General features: G+C 41.3%; 1 protein-coding gene across 1 annotated transcript in view; it reads right to left on the bottom strand.

Annotated features, from left to right (window-relative positions):
- Positions 1-25666, bottom strand: part of UNC5C (unc-5 netrin receptor C) — a 347179-nt gene that overhangs the window by 107423 nt on the left and 214090 nt on the right. Inside the window, 1 exon segment of the mRNA XM_038400403.2 lies at positions 1848-1991. Within this exon segment, the coding sequence (XP_038256331.1) occupies positions 1848-1991 (144 nt within the window).

Genomic DNA, 25666 nt, shown 5'->3' on the forward strand with positions numbered 1-25666 from the left:
ACTCCCAGTCTCTATTCAAGCCTAAGTTAATTGTACTCAGTTTGCAAATTAATTCCAATTCAGCAGTCTCTCGTTGGAGTCTGTTTTTGAAGTTTTTTTTTGAAGAATAGCCACTCTGCGGTCTGTAATCGAGTGACCAGAGAGATTGAAGTGTTCTCCGACTGGTTTTTGAATGTTCTAATTCTTGACGTCTGATTTGTGTCCATTTATTCTTTTACGTAGAGACTGTCCAGTTTGACCAATGTACATAGATTCATAGATACTAAGGTCAGAAGGGACCATTCTGATCATCTAGTCCGACCTCCTGCACAATGCAGGCCACAGAATCTCACCCACCCACTCCTACGAAAAACCTCACCTATGTCTGAGCTATTGAAGTCCTCAAATCATGGTTTAAAGACTTCAAGGAGCAGAGAATCCTCCCTCAAGTGACCCGTGACCCATGCTACAGAGGAAGGCGAAAAACCTCCAGGGCCTCTCCAATCTGCCCTGGAGGAAAATTCCTTCCCGACCCCAAATATGGTGATCAGCTAAACCCTGAGCATATGGGCAAGATTCACCAGCCAGATACTACAGAAAATTCTTTCCTGGGTAACTCAGATCCCATCCATCTAATATCCCATCTCAGTGGATTAGGCCTATTTACCCTGAATATTTAAAGATCAATTAATTACCAAAAAAATTACATGGCAGAGGGGCATTGCTGGCACATGATGGCATATATCACATTGGTAGATGTGCAGGTGAATGAGCCTCTGATAGTGTGGCTGATGTGATTAGGCCCTATGATGGTGTCCCTTGAATAGATATGTGGACAGAGTTGCTTACAGACAGCCCCCCAACCTGAAGCAAATACTCACCAGCAACCACACAACAGAACCACTAACCCAGGAACCTATCCTTGCAACAAAGTCCATTGCCAACTCTGTCCACATATCTATTCAGCCAGCCTGGCTATTCTAAGGGATATGTTCTTTTTCCTGGAAGAGGAATTATCTTCTCTTGTTCTAAAATCTCAGGCTATATTCAGTATAGATGAGCCAGACAAGTATCCAGCTGCTGGTGAACACTCGCCAAACAATGTTTCTTTGTTCCTTTTTCCAAAGGCTGGTGAAATAATTTCTGAATTACGCATCTTGCTTGCATTGTATTAAATAAAACTCACTTAATCTGCATGAAAGGGAAATGGGAATCCCCGCTGCAAATGCTATATTACAAAGTCAAGTCCCTCTTTGAAAATTAATGAACATTAAATATTTGTATTGTCAACTGAAGATCTGTTGTCTGGAGATTGGATGTCCTGTTTTTTCATGGGTAGAATGAGAGTGGAGAAAGGATTTAAAATAAATATTGAGGCTAGTAACCACACATAGCAAGGATGGAAATGTTAACAGTTAAGATGTCTATGTTTGCTATCATAGTTCCTCTCTGATTACAGTGATATGCTACATTTGGTCTCTGTTTGTTTGTCAGGCAAAAGCAGCATTATTAAATGGCTGCAGAGACACAAGGGAATTGTTCTTAGTCCATCACAGTGTTTGCTTTGAAAAATTCCAGCCTATTAGCTGCAAACACTTTCCTTGGGTCAGGATCATTGCAGAACTTCACAAATAATTTGTTGTTGTTGGCTTTCTTTTTTCATAAACCTGAAAAGAGGAGGATGCACATCTGGCTCTCAGAAACGGAAGAAATGATGAACATCTAAGTGCAATACTGGTGGTCTGAAGTCTGACATGCTGCATCAACCATCACAGAAGATTCAAGGCCTATTCAGTGTATGTGGTTAGAAGCAAAAGTCCCCACCCAAACAACCCAGAGTCACTTCATCCCAGAGAAGAGGTACTCACATGCAATGCGAACATAGGCCTTTCGACTCTTAGTAGTGCCGGCAGAGCTCCAAGCGACACACTGGCACCAGTAATCTTCAGGTCCAAAGAGTTCTTCCACCTGCTGACGGGAAATCTCAATGCTCACTTCCCGAACAATCAAACCTGTCAGGATACAATTAATATTCCGAATGTATTAGAGTTGGTGAAGCTATTGTTCAGAGTAATATATTAGAGTGTGCTTGTAAAACTCTTATGAGCCCTGGCTGATCATCTACTCAACAGCCCTTATCATGAGGAGAATGTTAAGAAAAACAACAACATTTTACTCACCCAACAACATTATAGGCGAGTGAATATTTTAGAACAAGACTCATTTATATCATGCATATGTGCACACACACACACACACACACACATTATACATATAAACATAGGGCAACATTTTTTCCTAAGTACAAGGAAATATTATGGTATCTCAGATACTACTGCAATACCTGTTGGTAAGATGCTGACTTTTTAACACCAATTGACATATTCCAGGTTTTGCATGATCCCACCCTTACAATTCACCAACCCTGTGAAAATGCTCTTCTCTTCAGTTTTAAAATGGCAGCCAAGGTATGGGGGGAGGGAGAAATCTATGCACCACTTTTTAACATATTTGCACTGTGTTGCTGATGCCAAAGTCTCAATAAACTTGTAGAGTGTGTCCATCCATAAAAAAAATCATCATCATTTCTAAAACGTAGTCCAACAAAGGACCTTCAGTATATAAACCTCACATACAAATATTTTGTATAGCGTGACTGATTCTCTTTTTCCTTACTGCAATGCCAGGAAATTTAATTAAAAGATACTTGATCTTAGTGTGCATACTTTGTCCCCATCACTGAGTAACTAACACAGGATTATGCATCTTTCTGCTGAACACAGACTTTCAGGCCAGCTACCCCCAGCCTCTTACAACATGAATTACAAGGTGATATTCATAACATGAATGTTCCCAATTGTACAGCACAGAGCGCACCTCATGCTCTGCAACCCAAGCAAACCCTTGATTTTGCCTTCAGCCTCATAGAGGCTCTATTCAGGAAGGTGATGATTAATTAATATTTTTGCATAGTTGTATACTGTCATTTATGCTGCACACTCTTTCCATCCAAAACTCGGTTAACAATGTAACATCATAAAAAAACAACAACAGGAATTGAAGCATAAAATATCATACAGATTTTTGGTAGGAACTCTTTATAATTAGATGCATTTTCCTGCTAGGCATTATATAGCCTACGATCTTTTTAATTTCCTTATCTTTGACATGTTTGCCCAGGAAATTATAAGCTATTTTGAAGAAAAGACATACTAGCTTTTCTCCTTGAAACTACAGGTTTCAGAGTAGCAGCCGTGTTAGTCTGTATTCGCAAAAAGAAAAGGAGTACTTGTGGCACCTTAGAGACTAACAAATTTATTAGAGCATAAGCTTTCGTGAGCTACAGCTCACTTCATCGGATGAAGTGAGCTGTAGCTCATGAAAGCTTATGCTCTAATAAATTTGTTAGTCTCTAAGGTGCCACAAGTACTCCTTTTCCTTGAAACTAAACACTCAAAATTTGATTGCTGTACTTAGACAAAGTAAAAACAAAATACGGCATATATATTTGGAAATGTGGCAAACACCACCTTCTAAAACTGCTTTGAAGAGCTCAGTTGTCTCCAACAGTGGTCCATTGTCCTGTCTATGAGGGAAAAATAGCTTATATGTACAGGATGTGCCCAAAAGAGGTTATGTTTTCACAGTGCAACTGCTGCTAGTCTAAAGATCTCTCACTTCAGTCCATTTCCACTTATAGCCTCGAGAGCCTAGCAGTTTGAATGTTACATTATTATAAAAAGAAAAGGAGTACTTGTGGCACCTTAGAGACTAACAAATTTATTAGAGCATAAGCTTTCGTGAGCTACAGCTCACTTCATCGTTTTTACAATGAGGCTGATATAATTATTATTTTACAATGAGGCTGAATTTGATGGAGCAAAGATTTAGGTTACTATAGGGCTGAAGCAAGTAGTCTTATAATTAAAGGACAGTACTGGTTAATAATGATTATAAAACAGACAAAATTCTGGATGCAAATGCAGTTTTCTGATATGTTGAAGATATGAAATATACATCATGTCAATAACATCCATTAAATACACTGGCATAACTTTTATCTCTTGGTTCTGAATACATTCTCCATTTAACAACAAGCTAGTCTAGGCACTGCTTTTCTGGACTAACTGAATTGCTCACAGGTTTCAGGTTGTTTGAAATCTTTTGGTCTTACAAATTGTGTGGTAGCCATCTAGAAGCACATTTTCTGTTCGTGTCTTATTGCTTAAAAGCGTGTGATCATAAATACAGTATCACCATATGGTTACATCGTCTCTAAGCTGAACATTTTTTCTAGAATATATAGAAGGTCAAATCAGTTTCTGAGACATCAACTGGGACGATATGCTATATGTATAGACAGTGAAAGTAGAAATTTATGGGCCAGATTCTGACACCCTTAATTTTGCTAAGTAGCACCTTACTCCATTAGGAACCACACTGATTACTTATGGTGTAAGGTACTAAACTGTGTCAATAAGCACTGGGGCTGACTGGCAGCAGAAGCCCCAGCCACTGGGGCTGACAGCGATTTCTGAGTAAAATTATTAAGTCTGACTCATGATCTCAGGATAGAACTCTCAAAGGTCCAAATGCATCCGATGAAGTGAGCTGTAGCTCACGAAAGCTTATGCTCTAATAAATTTGTTAGTCTCTAAGGTGCCACAAGTACTCCTTTTCTTTTTGCGAATACAGACTAACACGGCTGCTACTCTGAAACCTGTCATTTTTACTGTGAAATGAGTTGATAGTTTCAGTCAAGTTCCCAGCATATAGGTATCCACATCACAGAATAAAACCACATTCACAACTGCATACCTACCAATAGCCTGACAAAATTCCAGTAAATTGAAAATTTGCATAAATTAATATATTTACATAAATTCAAACATGAACCACCAGAAGCAGATGCCTTCCTATTTTATAGTTATGCTATTACAAACCCAATTGTAGGGAGATAACTGAATGCATTTGCGGGCAGCTAGAATATTTGATAGGTTCCTTACACTGTATGTAAATTCAAAATATAAAGATACCATCTTTATTAAAAGCTTCCCTGCTGTGGTTACAGTATAGCTCCTACTCTCTTTCATGGCAACAAATAGCAAGAAGATGATTGGTGGGGAGGGAGAATTTTTGCTTGTACTATCTCCTCCTTTGGGGTTTATCCCTTGGCCTGCATGTCCACCTGAGGACATAACGGGAATATACACTTTATCCCTGTGCAGGCTATCCAAACCTTGGATGCAGCCATCCTCGAACGAGTGGATGTTGTGACCCATTACCACCCCCAACTTGGAGCAGGGTGGTGGTGATGTGGAGCCCTAAAGGGAGAAAGTCAAAGCCATTTGAATCAGTTTTGTATAAGAAGTGGTAATGACATCTTATGAATGTACATCAGAAAGAAATGGATCCATAAAAACATGCCTTCCCGTTTTAAATTCACAAGTATTTGATCTCTGACCTCCATAAACAACTTGAAAAATTGTAAGGGAGCCCCAAGAACTGCTCAAAGTTTTGAAACTGAAATAAGAGAAAATGAAAAAGTTCAGAAGGGAGAACAAGGAAAAGGAGAGAAATACTTGCTTAGAATTCTGTCTTGTGGATTTGGATAATCTAAATTATGAGAGAAGTCTGAGAAAGAGAAGATGACTTTGAAACTGTTTAGTTTCAGGGATATTTACACTCACCAATCACTCTGATTTCAGATAAAAATCCGCCCACACACAGCACTGAGCCTGTCATCAGAAAAATCCATTAAATTTCTGGAACTTCCCTGTAGAAAGGGCCAAACACCTCTAGCCTGAAAGGAAACACAGTGCACTGTCAAGTCTGAAACTGGCGTTAATTGGCATCACTTTGGCACTTTCAGCAAAGATCCTAAAGACTGAACAACCTTCTAACCCCTCCAGGTAAGGACTGAGGCGTATGGAAGAGGAGGTTAAGGACAACTAGCACTGAAGGTGCCTGTTTTACACCAGTTCTGTGAATTAAGAGAAGGCCTCAATCTTCAGGGCTGTCAATCTAGCACCATTCACCAGCACTACATGCCTCTTATCACATTTTAATGAAAAATTATACTTCTTCTGGGCTGGATTGTAACTTGGACTACACACCCATGCAAGCAAGTGAAAGAGATAGACCTTTCCTTACATTTCTGCACTGTTTACTTTGACATCTGTGGGTGGGGAATGGGTGGGAAGAGGCACAGAATAGATGGAGCCCTGGCTACATCTGCCTAATTGCTGACTTGTGCAGCTAAGTGAACACAGGAGGTTGGAGGGATATTTGGAGGGATAATCATTTGCAGCTGCTAGAGTAGTACAGCTAATCACTTCCCCTCCTTGAGCAAAGGGACAGCAGGGAGGGAATTATTATAGACACAGCCCTTTACTGTAACTTGCATTCTAGATACACAGTCTAGCAAAGACACATTCTGATGATCCCAATGTGCTTAACATAATATATTAACTGGTTAAGTAAACTATGGGTAGATTATGTGCTCTTCAAAGGCAGGAGCTATACCTCTTTTTAAAAATGTTCATAAATGTAATGTAATCATATAATTATGGGACTGTAATCATATAATAATCATTATGGTATTATATAATTAGTAACTGTAATATAATTATTGGGTTCTATTTTGTGCCCATTGAATTAAATGGATAAACTCCTAATGATTTCCATAGCAGTATATATATCACCTATACTATTTTATATATCTCACTGTGCCCACCACTAAAATTCATTCACTTCTGTGGTGAAACCCAACAACTGTTTTATCGGGCACAACAACCCTATACAATAGTTTAGGATTGGCAATGAAGAATACCGTATTAATCTGAAAGTCTAAGAGAAATTTCAGCAAAGCAGAATTTAATTATCCAGCTCGGAATGTGTCCAGGTGAGCAAGGTTAATATCTGCACTCTACAGGTATCCTTTTTTCCAAAACTTATTTTGATGTTATTTAAGGTACATGGAAAATTTTATATTAGTGTGTGTGTGTGTGTGCGTTCAGCTGCAAGTATAAACTTGGTTTCCAAATTCTGAGAATCTGTATGTGTAATTTTTTCTGTTAATGGATTCTCTATTGTGTTTTTATGTTTTCAATTGGCCAAGAGATACTTCTTCAACCAGTAATCAAATATGTCAGAGAATGCATCTCCCAGGAGACAGAAATTGTCACCCACCATGTCTGGGGCGAGGAAATATTGTGTGATACGTGCATTGTAAATAATTATGTTAGTAATACCTTGCACTTACATAGTGCCTTCCAACCAAAGATCTTAAGGTACACTACAACAGTGTGTAAATATGTACATCTACATTTCACAGATGGTGAAAATGACACAGAGTAAGGTAAAGGGACTTGCTCAAGGTCACAAAATAAATCAGTGCAGAAGCCTGTAACAGAACCCCTGTTTTCTGTTCCCCAGATCCTGGTTCTAGCCACTAGCACTAGACTATGGTGTATCATAGCTGCCTGCACGGATGAAAATCCTGACCTCACTGAAGTTAATGAGAGTTCTGCAATTGTCTTCAATGAGGCCAGGGTTTTATCCATATTAGTTCAGCTCCAACCAAGAGTCCAATAGCATTTATAATTGGCAGTTACTCAGAATCGGCTTTATGCCTCATCCAAAAAAGTCAAATTTTTCCCTATCTTATCAAACTGGCCAAGAGCACAACCCAAAGTGATATGACTGCAGATGTACTTAATAAAAGCTTCACCTAGTGCTTGTTATTATATTTAGTCTCCTATGGTAAAATTTAGTGATTCAAGCAGAGTATGGGCAACATTTTCACTTAGAGGCAACTCAGAATATTTATCTGATGTTCAGTCACAGACTCATTAAACAGTCCATTTTTGGGAAGGAGAACCAGAATAATTTTACTCTATGAAATATTTTTATAATAAATAAGTTAAATCAATACTCTGTGACAACGGAAACTTGTTTACAATCTTTCAGAGATGGATCTCTCACCGCCCTAGAATGACTCTGTTCAAACACTTCAAAGTACTTCAAAGCACTAAAGTATGGTGTCTGGTGTTTCAAAAATTAATAAATAGGCTGAGCACAAATAGGACTGCTTCAAATATAATGACTCTTGCTGAGAAAAAGGTTCTCTCTGCATTTTGTTGGGACAGAGATGGTGGCATGCCTCCTGCGTACTTCATTTTCTAAACACATCAACTGCAACCTTTACAACAAAGAAATAAGAAATAAAAATATTTAGAAATAAATAAATAATAAAGCTAAGTGACTTAAAACCCCTCCAACAACCATGCACCCTGTTATTGCATGCATCTGCTCTTTCCGACTTCCCAGTAATGGCTGCTGGGCTAATGGCACACAGAGGAACTAGGTGAATACTGCAAACAATTTTCTGTAACTATAGCTCAGATTTTTAAATTAATAGCTTCCAGCTATGGTAGTGCCCTCTACAGCTTTGTCCTCACTAGGAAAAAAAGTTGCATTCTTAACTCGAGTCAGCTAACTTGAACTTTATGGCTGACTTAGAACAACGCTTCCTCAGGTCTCGTACCCTAATGCCCCTACTCTACTTGCGCTACATTGATGATATCTTCATCATCTGGACCCATGGAAAAGAAGCCCTTGAGGAATTCTACCAGGATTTCAACAATTTCCATCCCACCATCAACCTCAGCCTGGACCAGTCCACCCAAGAGATCCACTTCCTGGACACTACGGTGCTAATAAGCGATGGTCACATAACCACCACCCTATACCGGAAACCTACTGACCACTATTCCTACCTACATGCCTCCAACTCTCACCACACGATCCATTGTCTACAGCCAAGCTCTACAATACAACCGCATTTGCTCCAACCCCTCAGACAGAGAAACACCTACAAGATCTCTATCAAGCATTCTTACAATTACAATATCCACCTGCTGAAGTGAAGAAACAGATTGACAGAGCCAGAAGAGTACCCAGAAGTCATCTACTACAGGACAGGCCCAACAAAGAAAATAACAGAACGCCACTAGCCATCACCTTCAGCCCCCAACTAAAACCTCTCCAACACATCATCAAGGATCTACAACCTATCCTGAAGGACGACCCATCACTCTCACAGATCTTGGGAGACAGGCCAGTCCTTGCTTACAGACAGCCCCCCCAACCTGAAGCAAATACTCACCAGCAACCACACAACAGAACCACTAACCCAGGAACCTATCCTTGCAACAAAGCCCGTTGCCAACTCTGTCCACATATCTATTCAGGGACACCATCATAGGGCCTAATCACATCAGCCACACTATCAGAGGCTCGTTCACCTGCACATCTACCAATGTGATATATGCCATCATGTGCCAGCAATGCCCCTCTGCCATGTACATTGGCCAAACTGGACAGTCTCTACATAAAAGAATAAATGGACACAAATCAGACGTCAAGAATTATAACATTCAAAAACCAGTCGGAGAACACTTCAATCTTTTTGGTCACTCGATTACAAACCTAAAAGTGGTAATACTACAACAAAAAAACTTCAAAAACAGACTCCAACGAGAGACTCCTGAATTGGAATTAATTTGCAAACTGGACACAATTAACTTAGGCTTGAATAAAAACTGGGATTGGATGTGTCATTACACAAAGTAAAACTATTCCCCCCCCCCCCGTTCCTCACACGTTCTTGTCAACTGCTGGAAATGGCCCACCTTGATTATCACTACAAAAGGCTCCCTCCCCCCAGCCCAGTCTCCTGCTGGTAATAGCTCACCTTACCTGATCACTCTTGTTGCAGTGTGTATGGTAACACCCACTCTGTGTATATAAAATCTCCCCACTGTATTTTCCACGGCATGCATCTGATGAAGTGAGCTGTAGCTCATGCAAGCTGATGCTCAAATAAATTTGTTAGTCTCTAAAGTGCCACAAGTCCTCCTTTTCTTTTAACTTGAAGAAACATCCTAATGAAGGCAAGGCAGTTAGAGCCAAGAGCTAGCAGTAAACTCTGGAAGAACCAGAATTCCTGTTTCCCTTGTGGGTGGGGATCAGGCATTTCCTGATCAGCCCCTGGCCCTCATCATCCCTGTGGCTCTCCCCCTATCCTTCTTGTTCCCTAGGGACTCCCTTTCTGTAATGGAAGTAGCCTGAGGATCACTGGTAACTGGTCCTTCTTTGAGACGGTATCACAAGGTGGAAGGCTGCTGGAAAGGGGAGATTTCACTTTCTCTCTATTTCTTAGCTTAGTCCCTTTTCCCTGAATGCCTTAAAGGCAGTTTTCATAAGCCCCACAGACAGAGGCAGAGTTTGGACTTGGAGTACTTGTGGCACCTTAGAGACTAACAAATTTATTAGAGCATAAGCTTTCGTGAGCTACAGCTCACTTCATCGGATGCATTTGGTGGAAAAAATGTTTTTTCCACCAAATGCATCCGATGAAGTGAGCTGTAGCTCACGAAAGCTTATGCTCTAATAAATTTGTTAGTCTCTAAGGTGCCACAAGTACTCCTTTTCTTTTTGCGAATACAGACTAACACGGCTGCTACTCTGAAACCAGAGTTTGGACTGAAATCCCGCTGGAGGATCTAAGAGAGCAGCTGGATCTCATTCAGCTCTTCCTTGCGAGGGCAGTATCAGGTGCCAGTGCATCAGGTGGTATTGTGGAAGCAGCTGCACACCAGTGCCTGGGCAGAAATGCTATTAGGCCTATGAGGCCTGTTGCATTCTTTTCTGTGTTCATGCCTTTCTCTCAGCTCCAAAGGTAATAGGGTGACCAGACAGCAAGTGTGAAAAATTGGGACGGAGGGTGGAGGGTAATAGGATCCTATATAAGAAAAAGACCCCAAAATCAGGACTGTCCCTATAAAATTGGGACATCTGGTCACCCTAAAAGATAATGATGCTCCACCTGCTTGAGACAGAGGTAACGGGGTCTGGGAGCCAAGAACTCCCTGTGTCTGAAGGGGATGATATCATCAAAAAGTCTAACTGTACAGTCTCTGCCTGCGGGCAGAGAGGAACTTCAGCCACATATCTGGACTGCTACAGAAGACCAGAGAGAGGATTATTATATGATATCATGATCAAAGAGAGGAATATATACAATTTCATTATTATCATGATCTCACGCACAGTCTACATAGAACCCAGAGGCACAAATTCTAATCTCAAACACAAATTCTAATCCTAATCCAGAGGCCAAATAGTGGGAGTGGACTCTATACACGTTCAGAGGCAAAGTGGAAAGGAATCCTTTCTCCTCAGGTCACAGAGTGGCTCTGGAAACGTTCTGCAGAGGCTACGCCTGTCTTGTGGCTAGCGTAGCATCTGATTCTCTGGTGCTGAGGTGCCCTCCTTTTCTTGCATCCCCTCTCCAAATCTTGCTTCCTCCCCCTTGTGCAGGAAACCTGCACCAATTTAGCTGCCAGGGACTGTCTGTGCAGACAGGAATAGAATTTGAAGGTTCAGGGTTTACTGCACATTTGCAGTAGCTGTAGAAGAGCCCCAGTAACACAGAGCCCCTCCCCTCAGCAGACATACCAGTTGGAATATCTTTAAAACAACATTGAGCTGGCTATTCTTGCTGTTAAAAATATTTTCACACACAAAGGAAATACACAACAAAAATCCTTCTATGGAGATAATTTCCAGTTCCACCCCACTTGTGCAAAATGTCTACAAAATGCACCAAAAATGAGTGATTCTCTCACACATTTAGTGCCATATGCTCATGCTTTTTGGGTTTCTTCCCCCTCCTTGGTGCAAATTAATAATCCCACTACAATTTCTCTCTCCAGAAATTGTTCATCTATACTTGCATTGGAATCTATATTTTCTGAAATAATATAGGGCTCTCGTCCATAAACACATCTGCATTTGTGTCAAGCCACAGCAGCTCAGAGCTTCCTGTCATTCAGCAGTCACTGCGGTCACATTTGGTGGTCCCTTAGCAATACTTTGAAGGACTGGTACCACTAAAAGGGAGCATGGGGGAGGGGATGTTCAGAGGGAAAGGCATGACAGAGGGCGACTGTATTAGTTACTCCAGCTCTTGACAGAAAGCCCAGTGCTTTTTCTGTGGTTGAGGCATGTGTGACAGTGGTTTTTTTTTTTTTTTTTTTTTTTTTTTTTAAGAGGCTAGAAAAAATCCCTGCCAGAGGTTCATGTTTTACATAAAGCTGCAGTTGAGACTTCACAAAGAAAATCTATGCACTTTTTATTTCTGGTTCAGAAGATTTACATGCTCTTTCTAATGATCTGGGCCTTCAGCACTGGGTAATGCTTCCCCAGCTTAGTGCTCATGTAAAATTGAAGCACTTTTGAGGCAGTTTAGAGCCTGCAGATGAATCTCAATGTGAAGGCAAAAGGCATGGCTATTTAGCACTTTGCAAGAAGAGGCTGAGGAAATCATGAAAAAACAAACAAACAAAAAACTATTGAACTGCAGCCATCTGGGAAGCCAACAGAGAGCTTCTGAATTTTGAAAAGCATGTTTACATTGCGTTTGTGTAACCAAGGAAGGGAAGATTAAAAATAAATGTGATTTTTTTTTCCAAAAAAGGTAAGTATATATGCTAAGGTTCTTTCAGTTTGGGGTGACCGTGTACACATACACACACACACACACACATACACACACACACACCCCACCTAATTTCAGTGAGTTTTGAGAAGCTGTACTGATGTGAAAGTGCCTTATTTCCATGATCTTGATGCGGTGTCACAGTTCAGTGTGTCTGTTATAGATGGCGTGGGAATAAGGACAATCAACAACGTGGCAAAGGAGTCACAGGGGAGCCTTTCTGAGTAGTTGTCCTTTTTCTTAGTCCATGATGTGGCAGAACAGGGGGTCGGGGGGAGAAGTGTAAAATCACCACTTTTTTCTTTTGGCAGTTAGGGATTGCATTAAACAGTCGACTTAGAAATCTTGAGAACTTGAAAAGAAAGAAACAACAAACAATAAACAAAGGACACGCAGCTGCTTTCAAAGGTTCTTTTGTCCAGTGCACTGTCAAGTTAAGTGACTTTCACCAGTTAGATATGCAGTGGCTGTGGGAATTTACTGCCTGTTCCCACATCCAAAGTGTTCTCAGGTCTTGGCCAGGCTAACAGAGAGAACGCCACCTCCTGACCAACAAGAGATATTTTTTAGTTTGTAGGAGATAAAAGAATGATCACAGCCGGGGTGTGTGTGTGTGTGTGTGTGTGTGTGTGTAAGAGAGAGAGAGAGGGACAGAGAGAGAGAAGGCAGCATTGTGGTGACAGTGGGACTGCATGGGATGTAAGTCAGTGCAGAATTTGGTCCAGAGACTCAAACCACTGAAAGGTGAAATAGACCTTTTGGGTCATATATATGAAAATTTTCAGAAGTATCCAGAAATTTTGCTTGCCTCCATTTTTCTGGGTGCCCAGCTTGAGACCCATGGTTTCAACTCTTCATTGCCACCTTAGTCAAAGCACATCATAAAGCACTAAAGGATCAAAAACTAAATCCAAATGAAAACACAATCCCTTTCAATAAATCACTGCTCCTCAGCCCTGACAAATCTAACACCCCCAATCAGTGGTGCAAACAACCCCACTTAAAACCCCCAAATGTTCAAGATGCTGCACCAGTACGACCAACACACAAGAAATTGGGAAGAACAAGTCAAAAACAGCAACAAGAGTTTTGAATGGAAAGAATCAAGGAGGGATGGGGATTCGTAGATAATTTGAGACTACGGTGAGTGTGGAAGTGTCACAGGGTACCTATTGGGAGTTGGATGGGATCAATAGGAAGGTAGGCTGTAGGAAAATTGACAGCTGGAGGGGAGAAAAGGCACGGAGATAATCAGTGTGGGCATCCTCAAACAGCTCAAATTAATGAGATAAAATCCAGGCAGCTCATTTCTTAACCAAAAATAACTTTACTTGTTCTCTCATTACTGCACATCAGGGACCCAATCCACAACACAGCCAGAGAGATGAGCAGCATACACCCCCCTCTGTTGGGCAAATAAGGGACCAGAGACAGAGAACACCAGACACAGAAGATAGCTGAGTGGAAGTTAACCCTGCTATAACAAACAAATAAAATAATAAAATAATAATAATAATACATATATAGTGGTTTTTATCCATAGGTTCCCAAAGCACTTTCCACAAGTGAGCAAGCATTATTATTCCTATTTTACAGATGAGGAAACTGAGGCACAGAGTGGTTGAGTGATTTGCGCAAGGACACACAATGAGTCAATAGCAAAGTCTGCTTTAGAATCCAAGACTTCTGACTCCCCAGTCTGGTGTCCTAACCCATGGATCCCATTGCCCCTCACAGAAGCAGCATTAACTCTTCCTCATTGGCTGCTAGCCCCCCATGAAGAGGTTGTAGGATACAGATATGGAATGGACAGGCAATGGCAGAAAGTTGTCTGCAGGAGAGGAAAGGACCTGTGGCAATGAAGACAGTTCTAGGATCCTCATGCTTGCCTTCTGCTTTCTTTTGGATTCTGGGGATCAGTGAGGGTTGAGGACCTCAGCCCCTTCCCACACTAAATGAACGAAAATTCCTTTTCTTGCAGCATAGGATGTGGAGGAACCTTATAAGAAGTGACCTTATATGGTTTCCAGGAAAGCCTCTCTCTTCTTGTGAGTTTCTGCCACAGGAGGGAATATCCAGCCCTGTGTTCTTAATCCATATAACCTTATAAAACTTAATTTATCTGAAGTAATTATAAAGTGCTTTATTATTATATTTTCCCCTGCTGTGTGAAGCATTTGGGATATATGTTGTGTGAAGTTTGCTTTCGTATCTGCAAACGCATCCACCATCTTAAATTTGTGTCTCAGAACATAGCAATTCCCTATTCTCAATTCTGAAGCATTAAAAACTACTTTTTATCTGTACAGTTGTGTTATTTTCACTGTATTCAAGCTAAAAGTAGAAAGCTTTTTCCACTTTGAAAAATGGCCACATGGGTCTTGCTGTTGGCTGTTACCTTGGTCTTGATCCGCAGAGGGCCAAGTTCCCTGCAGCTGGTTTTGAAGCTGTAAAAGCTGTGGGGTAGATAAAGCTTTTATTGTACTAATGATGCTTATTCTCACACAATCTTCATCCTCATGAGAGGTTCCTATATGGCTACTGGGAGTGATGTGGAAGAAGAGGGAGGCTTGACTGACATTTAAAGTGACAGCACTCTCAAATGTTTGTGTGTGTGTGGGGGGGGGAACATTTGTGTGATTTTATTATTAATTATTATTATGTATTAAAGAAAAACAAAGTTAATGTCTGTAGCTCTAGCCCCAGAGTCAGCGCCAATGCAAGGAGCTGCATATTAACCTCAAAAGAGTCGCATGAGGCTCTGGAGCCACAGGTTGGCCATCCCTGCCTCAGACTCACCATGCCTCCTCTCTGCCAATGAGTTCCACTCTGCAAGTTAGAGGGATCCCCCCACCTAGCACTCAAAGGTCCTTATTCTGCCTTGCTCCTTCTTTTGAGCTCTGAAGAAGGGATAAACAGAATCCATATGCCATCTTTTCCCTGTGCACCTGAGCAAGAGAATGCATCGGCAAAACACTAACATTAGCTAAATGACCTAAAGTACCTATTTAGTTAGCAGCTGCAGCACTAGGAAATAATGGTTTCAAATGTTCTTTTCTCCTTGGTTGAAGGAGAGGGAGACTAAGGGTATATCAGGGGCATTGCACATGCACAAAAGAGTGTCTATATAGCATTTCTGGATATTTGGCAGAAGTCACTCAAAAATATAAATAAACTGAAAAGGACAAAAACCCAGAAGTTAGTTCTCTGTGGGCCCGATTCTTTTCTGTTGTGCATTCAGTGCAGTCATTTATAGCAGTGCAGAGTCCATTTTGATTTGGTAGCATTTAACCTCGCTTTGCACAGATGTAAAGCACTATACAAGATGTAAAGTCCCGGAGACTCAATGTGTGTGTATCTGCACTGCTATCTGTACTGTACAAATGGGAAATAAAAAGCAAACACACCAACAATTCCTTATCCACAATCATTTTCAGTTGCATAATAGTTCAAAAAAAAGTGCACAAATTACAGTAATGATTATTGATGCTCTTGCCCTTCCTGTGCTGTATCAATGACATTTTCTTGCCCCCCAAAGCATTAGTTCTGCAGTATCTGTTTCCTTTCTTTGATAGTAGCTCATAACATTACATTACATATATGTATTCCTACTTTCATCTTCTCTCTTTAAAACAAAATATCACCAATGTTCACTATAATATATTTGAATATATAATATATTCGATTTAATATATTTTGTTATGTGTTAATATCAAAATACTTCAGTAAAAACGTAAAAAAAGGACCGCATTCTGGCTTGCCTGAATGCATGAAATGATGAGGCCAGATACGCTGTGCACTGATGAATAACAAAGCACCCATTTGGACATCTTTAAGAAAAATGCTTAACTTTTAATAGAGGAAGAAAATTCCAATGGGACTGAAGATCAAAAACAGAGGTCAAAGATCTTCCAGATAAGACACTTCTGTTTTCTTGGAATTGACTCTAAGTGTATTTGCACAGTTCTATTACCAGGCTAATTTAATTTAATAAATAAGTCTAAATCAGTGGTTCCCAAACTGGGGTCATGAAATGTTACAGGGGGTTCTTGGGAAAAAATTCCCTAATGGCAGACAGAGCTGTCCCTAGCTGACAGAGCTATCCCTGGGCCAGCAGCCCAGAGCCCTTGGACTTCCAAGAGCTAAGCAGATCAAAGCAAGCATATCTATCACACTGAGGAGATTTAAACTTCAAGACTCCTTACAAGAAATGGAAAGGGAGGTGGATATTTTTTGCTGTTTTTAAAATTAAATAGGCAGCTAGTATTGTTTTTAAAATTATTACAAAGAACAAGTTTAAGTATTGTTGTAACGTGCGTTGTTTGCCCGGACTGCTCAAGATCTGAATGCTTGTGTAAGAAGAACTCTTTGAATTGGCTTCTTAAATATCTTCATGCTGTTTCACATCTGATACTCCTTGATGAAACATAGGAGCCTTGTCTTATAACAGGCTTATTTAAAGTGATACAGGCTACGAAAGTAAGATCTTGGAAGAGTGTTGCAGTTTTCATAATGTAATAAAAATACTGTAATGACAAATAATTAATAATAAATAGTATGTAATAAGTATGTCATAAAAACAAATTTTATATTTCCAAGATCACGGCTTTTATAATTGATACTCAGGTAAAGGACAAAATCCCTGGAAATATTCATTTTTAGGAGGAGGTTCGCCAGACTTGACATTTTAGTGAAAGGGCTTCACAGGTTGTTAAAGTTTGGGAACTACTGGTCTAGAACATCCCTTCACCTTTTACTGTTCTCAGTGTCTCCGACCAGTTGCAATAGTTCCTATGGAGATTGGCTGCGTCCATATGCATACTCTCTGAGACTACTGATGCTTTACTTACTACTCTATAATACTCCATGGTGCAATGCACTTACATAATGTCCCAACTTCATAATAATAACTTCCTCAACTTACACAGAAAAGAGATACAAATGTTTCTTTTTCTCTTAAAACAATTAACCCTCCTACACCATTTACTATTTCTTTCCAGCAACTCTCTTTGTTAGGAGCAGGATTGCACCCTGATTCTGCATCCTGTGTCACTGCTGTGTACCACCTGGCATATGGTGTGCAGCCTTCGTGTTTATTAACGCTAAACAAATTTCCCATATCAGGGAGCTGCACAACTGATTTTGCACAAGTTTCATTTACAGTGTTTCCAAAGCTTCAGAGTCCATGGACAGCTGAAAACTTATTTCTCTCTCCCAACATTTTACCTTTTAATTGGAAGATAAGTTACTACACCAAATACCTTTAGCATCACACCTTTATTTCATTTTCTTCTCTCTTTTCAGTACTCTGAATACTTTTTTTAAAGTAAAGAGTGCATGATTACACTTTATTATTTTGCTTCCACATTTCATTACCTTTTTGTCTTGCTCTCCTTGTCATTACTTTGCTATAAGAGGACTTAAGAGAGAAAATCTGGTTCTCAGATGGCATTTTAGAAACAGCTCAGCAGGGCTTTTCTGCTCGTTGTTTGAGGGATAGCATGGCAGAACCACAGCAAAGAGAAATGTGCCTACGTCTCAGTCACTTGGGTCTTATGACTGACATGAAGGATGAAGCTCAAGCAGAATCCAGAATAAAAATTTTATAGAACTGAAATCCTTTTGAGCTCGGGTTCATGATTATAGGCTTCATTGTGGCATTGACTGACTGTTAGTTGTGTTGGAGAACTGAATTGCCCCAGGGAGACAAAATTCCTCTCTGAGGCTCACTGGCACATGGAATAGGGGGAATCTGCTGCTACATGCTCCTGGCATTCTCCCCAACCGCGTATCTACTTAAAGACACAATGTGGCTTTATGGAAGGTGTCTATCTAACCTGTTTGGAGTAATGACCTTAATTAAATTATGTTACGGGGGAAAAAAGATGGGGGGGGACAGTTCTTAGGGTTTGGCCGGACAAATATAGCCCATCATTTGAGCAGACCAAGAAGTTAACAATATCTCCTAGGTTAGAATTTACTACACGAGTGGAGGATACTAACAGAGGCTACATAGTCCCAAATGTGGTGTAATCAATGCAATGACTCAGTGACACTTGAATGGGCGAAGATCTTTGCTAGTCTGATGGATGCATGCTACTAAGCTGCTGATCTAGTATGTTTAATGATTGCATGTTCTTCTTTAGGCATGTCTATCATTCCTCAGAAATACTTTGAGGCCCATTGTCTCACACAACTTTTTCTCAAAGTCAACCAGCTCCAGACAAGTCTCTTCAATGGCTTTGTAAGAGATGATATTATCTAAACCTATTACTTCTGGCAGGGCCTGCCCACAACATTTTGGCACCTGAGGTGGGGAGCTCAAATGATGCCCCCATGCCTCCTCGCTTGGGTCAAAACTTTGAAAGGTCTCAATTCTGCCTTCTTCCTGTTCTACTCCTCTCATGGTACTGCTCTGCTAACAACTTAAAATGCCTTGTTCAAAATTTTAAGTAACAACTTTCAAATGCCTGAACAGCCAATGCAACTTTTCTTGTCTGCATAGTAAACACTGGCATTTTTATCTGTTTGAATAATCAAAGTGGTGCTTTCCGTGCCTTCTTGGTTGCAAAGATTTGAACTGCTTCCTGAAGGTCCACAGTCTGGGCCAGCTCATGCTCTCCTGAGATGGTTGCAAGGCTGACCAGCCTCTCCTGGGTCACTGTGGAACATAGATGTGTTTTTATTAACTTCAGCTTGGAGAAACTGCGTTCTCCACTGGCAGCTGTTACAGGAAGTGTTAGAAGTATGCACAGAGCAACAAAAGCATTTGGAAAGAGGGTGGGCATCTTATTTGTGCACATATATTCCAGAACAGCCTTTGGAGTTGATCCTGCTGAAATGCATTTTGAAAGGGCTTTCAGTTCATCACCTAATTCACTCGCATCAATATCGCACCTATAATCATGTGTCAACACTGTCTGTAGTGCCCTGCATTGCTGGTGTAGGTCTTCTTCAGGTATAGTGAGGAGTTTTGGAATATCATACAACATCACAAATATACCACTGTGTTCCTTGAGCTGCATGAAACAGTCTTCAACTGACTGTATTGCACAATCTAACACCTAGTTAATTAATTCAACTTTGAATTGTTGTTTGGGGTCTCTTATGGGATTATCCTGTGCCTCATAATCAAAATGTCTTCTTCAGTGACTCTTGTATTCTTGAATGGGTGGAAAAATAGCTACAGTATGAGTTCCTCTGCCAACTTCTGTGCACTCTTCAGAATGTTTTGAAATCCCTCATCTGACCGGTAAGACTGTAGGTATGACTTTGCTTTGTCCAGTTGTTCCATTGTTCCAGATATATCGAGGTCAGCACCTTGGAGTCTCTTGCTTACAACATTTATTTCAAACAGTATGTCATGCCACAACACTAAGCCACATAGAAATTTGAAGTTGTGTGCGTTTCTGGTGATTCCATTTCCCTCTGCCACTGTTCTCCCAAGAACAGTTCTTGTCATAGCATTATCCTCCATAATGGCAACTATGGCATCATCTATCTTTCCAATTTGGAGTTTGATAAGCTTTATCTCCTCCACTTGACTTTCCCATTGTGTGGCACTCAGTGTCAGAGAGGATGTTCCCAGATGTTGCTTCAAAATTTGCCATCCATGAGTTGATGCAGAGAAAAATACGTAGATGCTTTGAATTACATTAAAAAAATTCAGCAGCGTCATTAGAAGCTGATGCTGCATCACTGACCACCAAGTTCAATAAATGAGAATTGCATGGGACAAAAAAAGCTCGAGGGTTTAACTCCCTGATCCGTGTCTGTACTCCTCTGTTCTTTCCTCTCCTGTTGGCACCATTATCGTAGCCCTGACCTCTCAGATCAGCTATCACAATTCCCGTACCTTCCAGCTTTTTAAGAAGCACGTTTGTCATACCAACTCCTGTAGTATCATCAATGTCAATACATTCTAGAAAATGCTCTCTGACAGTCACCATTGCAGGGACATTTTCACTAGGTTTTGTTGTTGTTACAAAACCATCCATTAAAGTCATTTGTTCCGTATGGCCGATGTCAGGTGTGCAGTCCAGAACAACAAGAATAATATCTTGCTGACTTCAGATCTTCCACAATTTTCTGACTTTTGTTGCCAGTAACTATATGATCTCATTTTGAATTGTTTTTCCAAGGTAGTGGCATGTGTACATTTTTTGGGTGGTGACTCTTCTTAGATGCTCCTGGAGTACAGCATCAAACTCAGCCATCAGCTCCACAATTTTAAGGAAGTTTCCATTGTTTGGCACAAACCGCTGATCTGAAGTACCATGCAGTGCTAGGTTTTGGGTAGCAAGCATTCTCACAATGGCAATGAGCCTTTTCAGAACATTTTGCCAGTAAAGAGACTCTGATGCAATCTTCTCTTGATGCTGATCATCTATGGTGGCCTTTAACCTTCGTCTCATTTCAAGCTCTTTCCACCTATAGAATGCTTTGTTGATTTGCTGCCTTCTCATGGCATGCCAGATTTCTAGCCAGATTTTTCCAGTCCTTTGTTCCTGTAGAACCCAATGTGGCTGGAACATTAGACTGGAAGAGTTTGCAACAAAAACAGTATGCAGCATTCTGGGTTTTTGAACACATAAGCCATGGCCTCTCCACTTTGTCATCATTGGGGATTTCACGCCAGCCAGGGCCGGCTCTAGGCACCAGCAAAACAAGCAGGTGCTTGGGGCGGCACATTTCTAGGGGCGGCATTCAGGAGTCAGCCATGCCGCCCCTAGAAATGTGCCCCCGCCGCCCCAGCTTGCCTCCGCTCTGCCACCACCTGCTCCCCTGAGCGTGCTGCCACCGCTCCGCTTCTTACCCCCCCCCCCCGAAGCTTGCCACGTGCAAAACAGCTGTTTCGGGTGGGAGGGAGGGAGGGAGAAGCCGAGCCGTGGTGGAGCGGAGGTGAGCTGGGGCAGGGAGCGGTTCCTCCACCCCGCACCCTTGCTCGCCTCCACTCTGCCTGCTCCCCTGAACATGCTGCCTCTCTCTCTCACCTGAGAGGGATGGGGGAAAAGCGGAGCGGCGGCGTATTCGGGGAGCAGGTGGAGTGGAGGTGAGCTAGGGCGGAGGATTGCAGGGAGGGAAGCTGCAGGAAGCAATGGGGTGGGAAATGCGGCACGCCTGGGGGAGGAGGTGGGGCTGGGGATTTGGGGAAGGGGCAGAGTTGGGGCAGAGCCCAGGGCAGGGGGGCACCAAAAAAAAGCGGGGGCAGCCAAAATTTTTTTTGCTTGGGGCGGCAAAAATCCTAAAGCCGGCCCTGACGCCAGTAAAAGTATGGAAACTTATATTTTCATTGTCTTTGGGGAACGTGAAGTTTTTCACTTGCTGTGGCCCATGCAGTACAAGGAAGTCCCTCGGGCTATTGCTCAAGTGGGTCCACAGTCCTGGATCATCTAGACTTAAGGAACTAAACTCAGCAGCAGCTGTTTCTTGCGCCTTCACCACACTCTTCTCTGATCTACACTTTTCTTCAGGAATGTGCATGGTTACATCCATTTGAGATGGAGATATGGATGCTGCAGTAGCTGCCAGGTCACCTGCACTCTGGATAACGGGAAGATCAGGCATCTCCTCACCACTCACATCCTCCCTGGGGCTGGAAGGCTCACCGTGAACATTTGTGTCTAGGTATCTCAGGAGAGCTCCTTCCTGCTTAGATAGAAAAGCTTCCTTTGCTTTCTTTCTTTTTCTGAATGCTGCCCCAGAGGGGTGTTTTCTTCTTCCCTCATGACTGCTGTTCTGTGCCAGCTATAGTGGCTCTCAACACTCAATTGAAGGGGACAAATAAGCAGGCTGGTAGCAGGGCCTGAGTGAGGGAAGATATCAGGGTCTTAAGGGCCTAACTGGCTCCTACTACTTCAGCTGACTGCCTGTTCTCCTCAAGCGGGTTCAGGGAAGCAACAGGAAACAGGAAGCTCCCTGAGAAGCTGGTGTTAATCAGTCCAGTCTGCTGGAGGTGCTAGAGAGGTACATAAGAAGCTCCTCCTCCTCTCTCTCCCTGCAGCTCCTGCTACTTTCTATTATTTCCCTCTCACCCTTTCTCCTGCCTGCCTGTTATGTCTCTTGTGCCCTCCTTCCTCCAGCACAGCACTCCACCATCTCTGTGCATCTAGAGCAGAGAGAATACGTATGCACCAGCAGCAGACACAATTTTCTACACTCTGGGTCCTAGTGGTGCCCCCTCCCTTAATCTGGCACCTGAGGCGGCCACCTCAGTTAGCCTCATGGTAAGGCTAGCCCTGACACTTCTGGCTACTTCAAGTATTTTGTTTTCTCTTGCCTGCAAAATCAATACAAATTCTCTTCCAGGGGTTCTTAGTCCCATTTCCAATGATGGTAGGATGTGACAGCAGACATACATCACACTTTATGTCCACATCTAAACTTGGCTGCAAAATCCAGATTCTGAGGACAGCTTTCATTTCAACAATTCCAACGTGGCTATTATGCAATTGTACTAACAATCTGATTTGCAAGGATTTTGATAGTCCCTTGCAAAATTCCACAGGATAGAATCTCTCATTACTGTGAGCTCATTTTTTGGAAGTGGTTTAGGTTGTTCATCATTTAGAACATTCACACATACTTCAGATATATCTTCTTTTAAGATAGGGATATTTACATTCTCTGCTGCAATTTCTTTTGCAGCATTGGGAAAGTTTTCCAAAATCAGATTTTGAAAATGGGATTAGGTTGCAATGGATTTTTCACCTGTATTAGCAACCAAAATAAATACATCATAATTTCTGTGTTTTTACTGATGATCTAGAACTGATGGGAGAGAGACACCATGTTAACATCAGAGCCCATCTTTCACTGTAATCTAGAAACTACTCATATTTGGTTCAAATATTTTTATAGAAGCTATTTTCTCTAATCAATGTAAACTTCTTCCCATTCTGAAACTCTAGAGATGTTAGGTTTCAGAATAGCAGCCATGTTAGTCTGCATCCGCAAAAAGAGAAGGAGGACTTGTGGCACCCTAGAGACTAACAAATTTATTTGAGCATAAGCTTTTGTGAGCTACAGCTCACTTCATCGGATGAAGCTCACTTCATCGGATGCATCCAATGAAGTGAGCTGTAGCTCACGAAAGCTTATGCTCAAATAAATTTGTTGGTTTCTAAGGTGCCACAAGTACTCCTTTTCCTTTTTCTAGAGATGTTGTAATTCCAGATATTCTCAGACCCTCTTTTTCTATCTCGTCATAGTTGTTTTTTTCCTTTAGTGAAGGCTCTGGGAATGAAAATGTTGGGTCCTTTTCCCATCTGGCACTTTACTTGGTAGGATTCTGCCAACTGCATAGCTGATACATGACATTAACATTAGACACATGCTAACTTTCATGGGTTTTCCAGCTAAGGAGCTGGGATACTTCAGAAGTTTGGGGGATTTTCAGATTCATTTTCTCTGATTCTTCTCTGCATAGTCATATTAAGCTCAGTATTTCTAACCTGTGATCCAAGTATACTCACAACTTTGCAGATAGTAGTGACTTCTCAGGCTGTTCAAATGCCCTGTTACATTTCTCAGTTCTAACCCAATTGGGTGGTAGGTGCTGTCCAGAAAGGGGCCATAAGTAGGAAGGATAAAAGATTTCCTCATTTCTATTTGGGGTGCAGGAGAAAAAGGTGGCACTATTAGATGTAATTTCTACCTCCATGTGCCATGGCAGCCCTGAATCTGAACTCATGAACATAAAGATATATTTGGACACAGAGAGCTGGCTTAGTTTGTTGACTGAGCACAAATGAATATTGCTATGGTTACTGTACTCATCCCACCCCATGGCCTGAATGAAGACTAGGAAATGATTTGTTTTTATCATTTGAGGCAGATGGTCTACAGTTATTTTCCTTAAGCCCATTGCTACATTAAGAAAGCTAACCTAGATTTGGCATATTTATGAGACGTGTTCTTCCTCCTCCTGCGATCAGAAGCAATTAAGAGCAGAAATTTAAAAACAAACATTTAGAATTGTTTTTTTCCTCTTGCCTACACAGACATAGCACTATTGATTTCAATGGAGTTGCACTTCATTTACCTCAGTGTAACTGAGAAAACAACTGGGTCTATAATTCTAAAAAGTGACCCTGGACTGCATTTTACAATACTAGCAATGACAGGCATTATTCAGTTTCTGAATATAAATGCTAATAAAGCTAAGGAAGAAATGAAATGAAAACTGAATCCACTGAAAGCCAGGGAAAGTTCATTCCAGTGGATTCCCAGTCTTACATGAATGATGAAACTAGGAGATGTACTAAGTAACAGAAGTAGTTCCCTCTTCCAGTCTTCTTCCTGTACAGTCACATTGCAATCTGTTGGAAGATCCTATTACAACTAACAGTCAAACATAGCCAAAGGCTTTTTTTTCCCTGATTCTCCTTTCTGCAACCCTTCGCCCAACCCAAATTATCTTTCTCTTTCTCAAGCTGAGAGAACTACAGTGTGGTTACAAGCATATGCTTTTGAACTCTGCGCAAATAAATGAGCTGAAACAAATAAAACCCAGGCCACATGAGACTTTCAAGACATCTGGTGGAGTTATTTTTCTGAATAATTAGACCAAGTGGTGGTGCAATTCCCAAATGAAAGCTACTTTCTTTCTTGATATTCAGTTATTTTTCATAGCCATCAAGACAGCAATAAGCCCCATTTCTCTCCCTAGCATGTGACTCGAACCTTATTGGATTACCAGTCTTTCCAAACTGGGACAATCACATCTTTGACATGGGCTTGTTTATAGCTCAAGTTTTTAAGCCTCTTTGTTTCCTTTATATTTTGAGAGCCCTATTAATCTTCCATGGAAGTCGATGGGAGTTTTGGCATTGATTAGATTAGGATTGGACATTTAGCCTCTTTCTTTCATTTCTTCCTAATTTACTACAGGTCTCTCTAGTACCAAGTTAATGTAGCAGGCAGCAGAATATAATGGAACAGCAGCCACTTGCATGTTCTGGAGTCAGTATGTTGTTCCTGGCTGGGGGAATATTGAATCTTCCCATTATTTCTTTGCCTGAGGCTAACCGTAATTTCTCCTTTTTCCATATTCTCCCCTTTGAAACCTTCAACATAGGAGTGCTCCAAAAGCTCCTCAGAACTTGTCTAACACTGTGCTCC

Source organism: Dermochelys coriacea, chromosome 4 (genome assembly GCF_009764565.3).
Source record: "Dermochelys coriacea isolate rDerCor1 chromosome 4, rDerCor1.pri.v4, whole genome shotgun sequence".
Taxonomy (NCBI): domain Eukaryota; kingdom Metazoa; phylum Chordata; order Testudines; family Dermochelyidae; genus Dermochelys; species Dermochelys coriacea.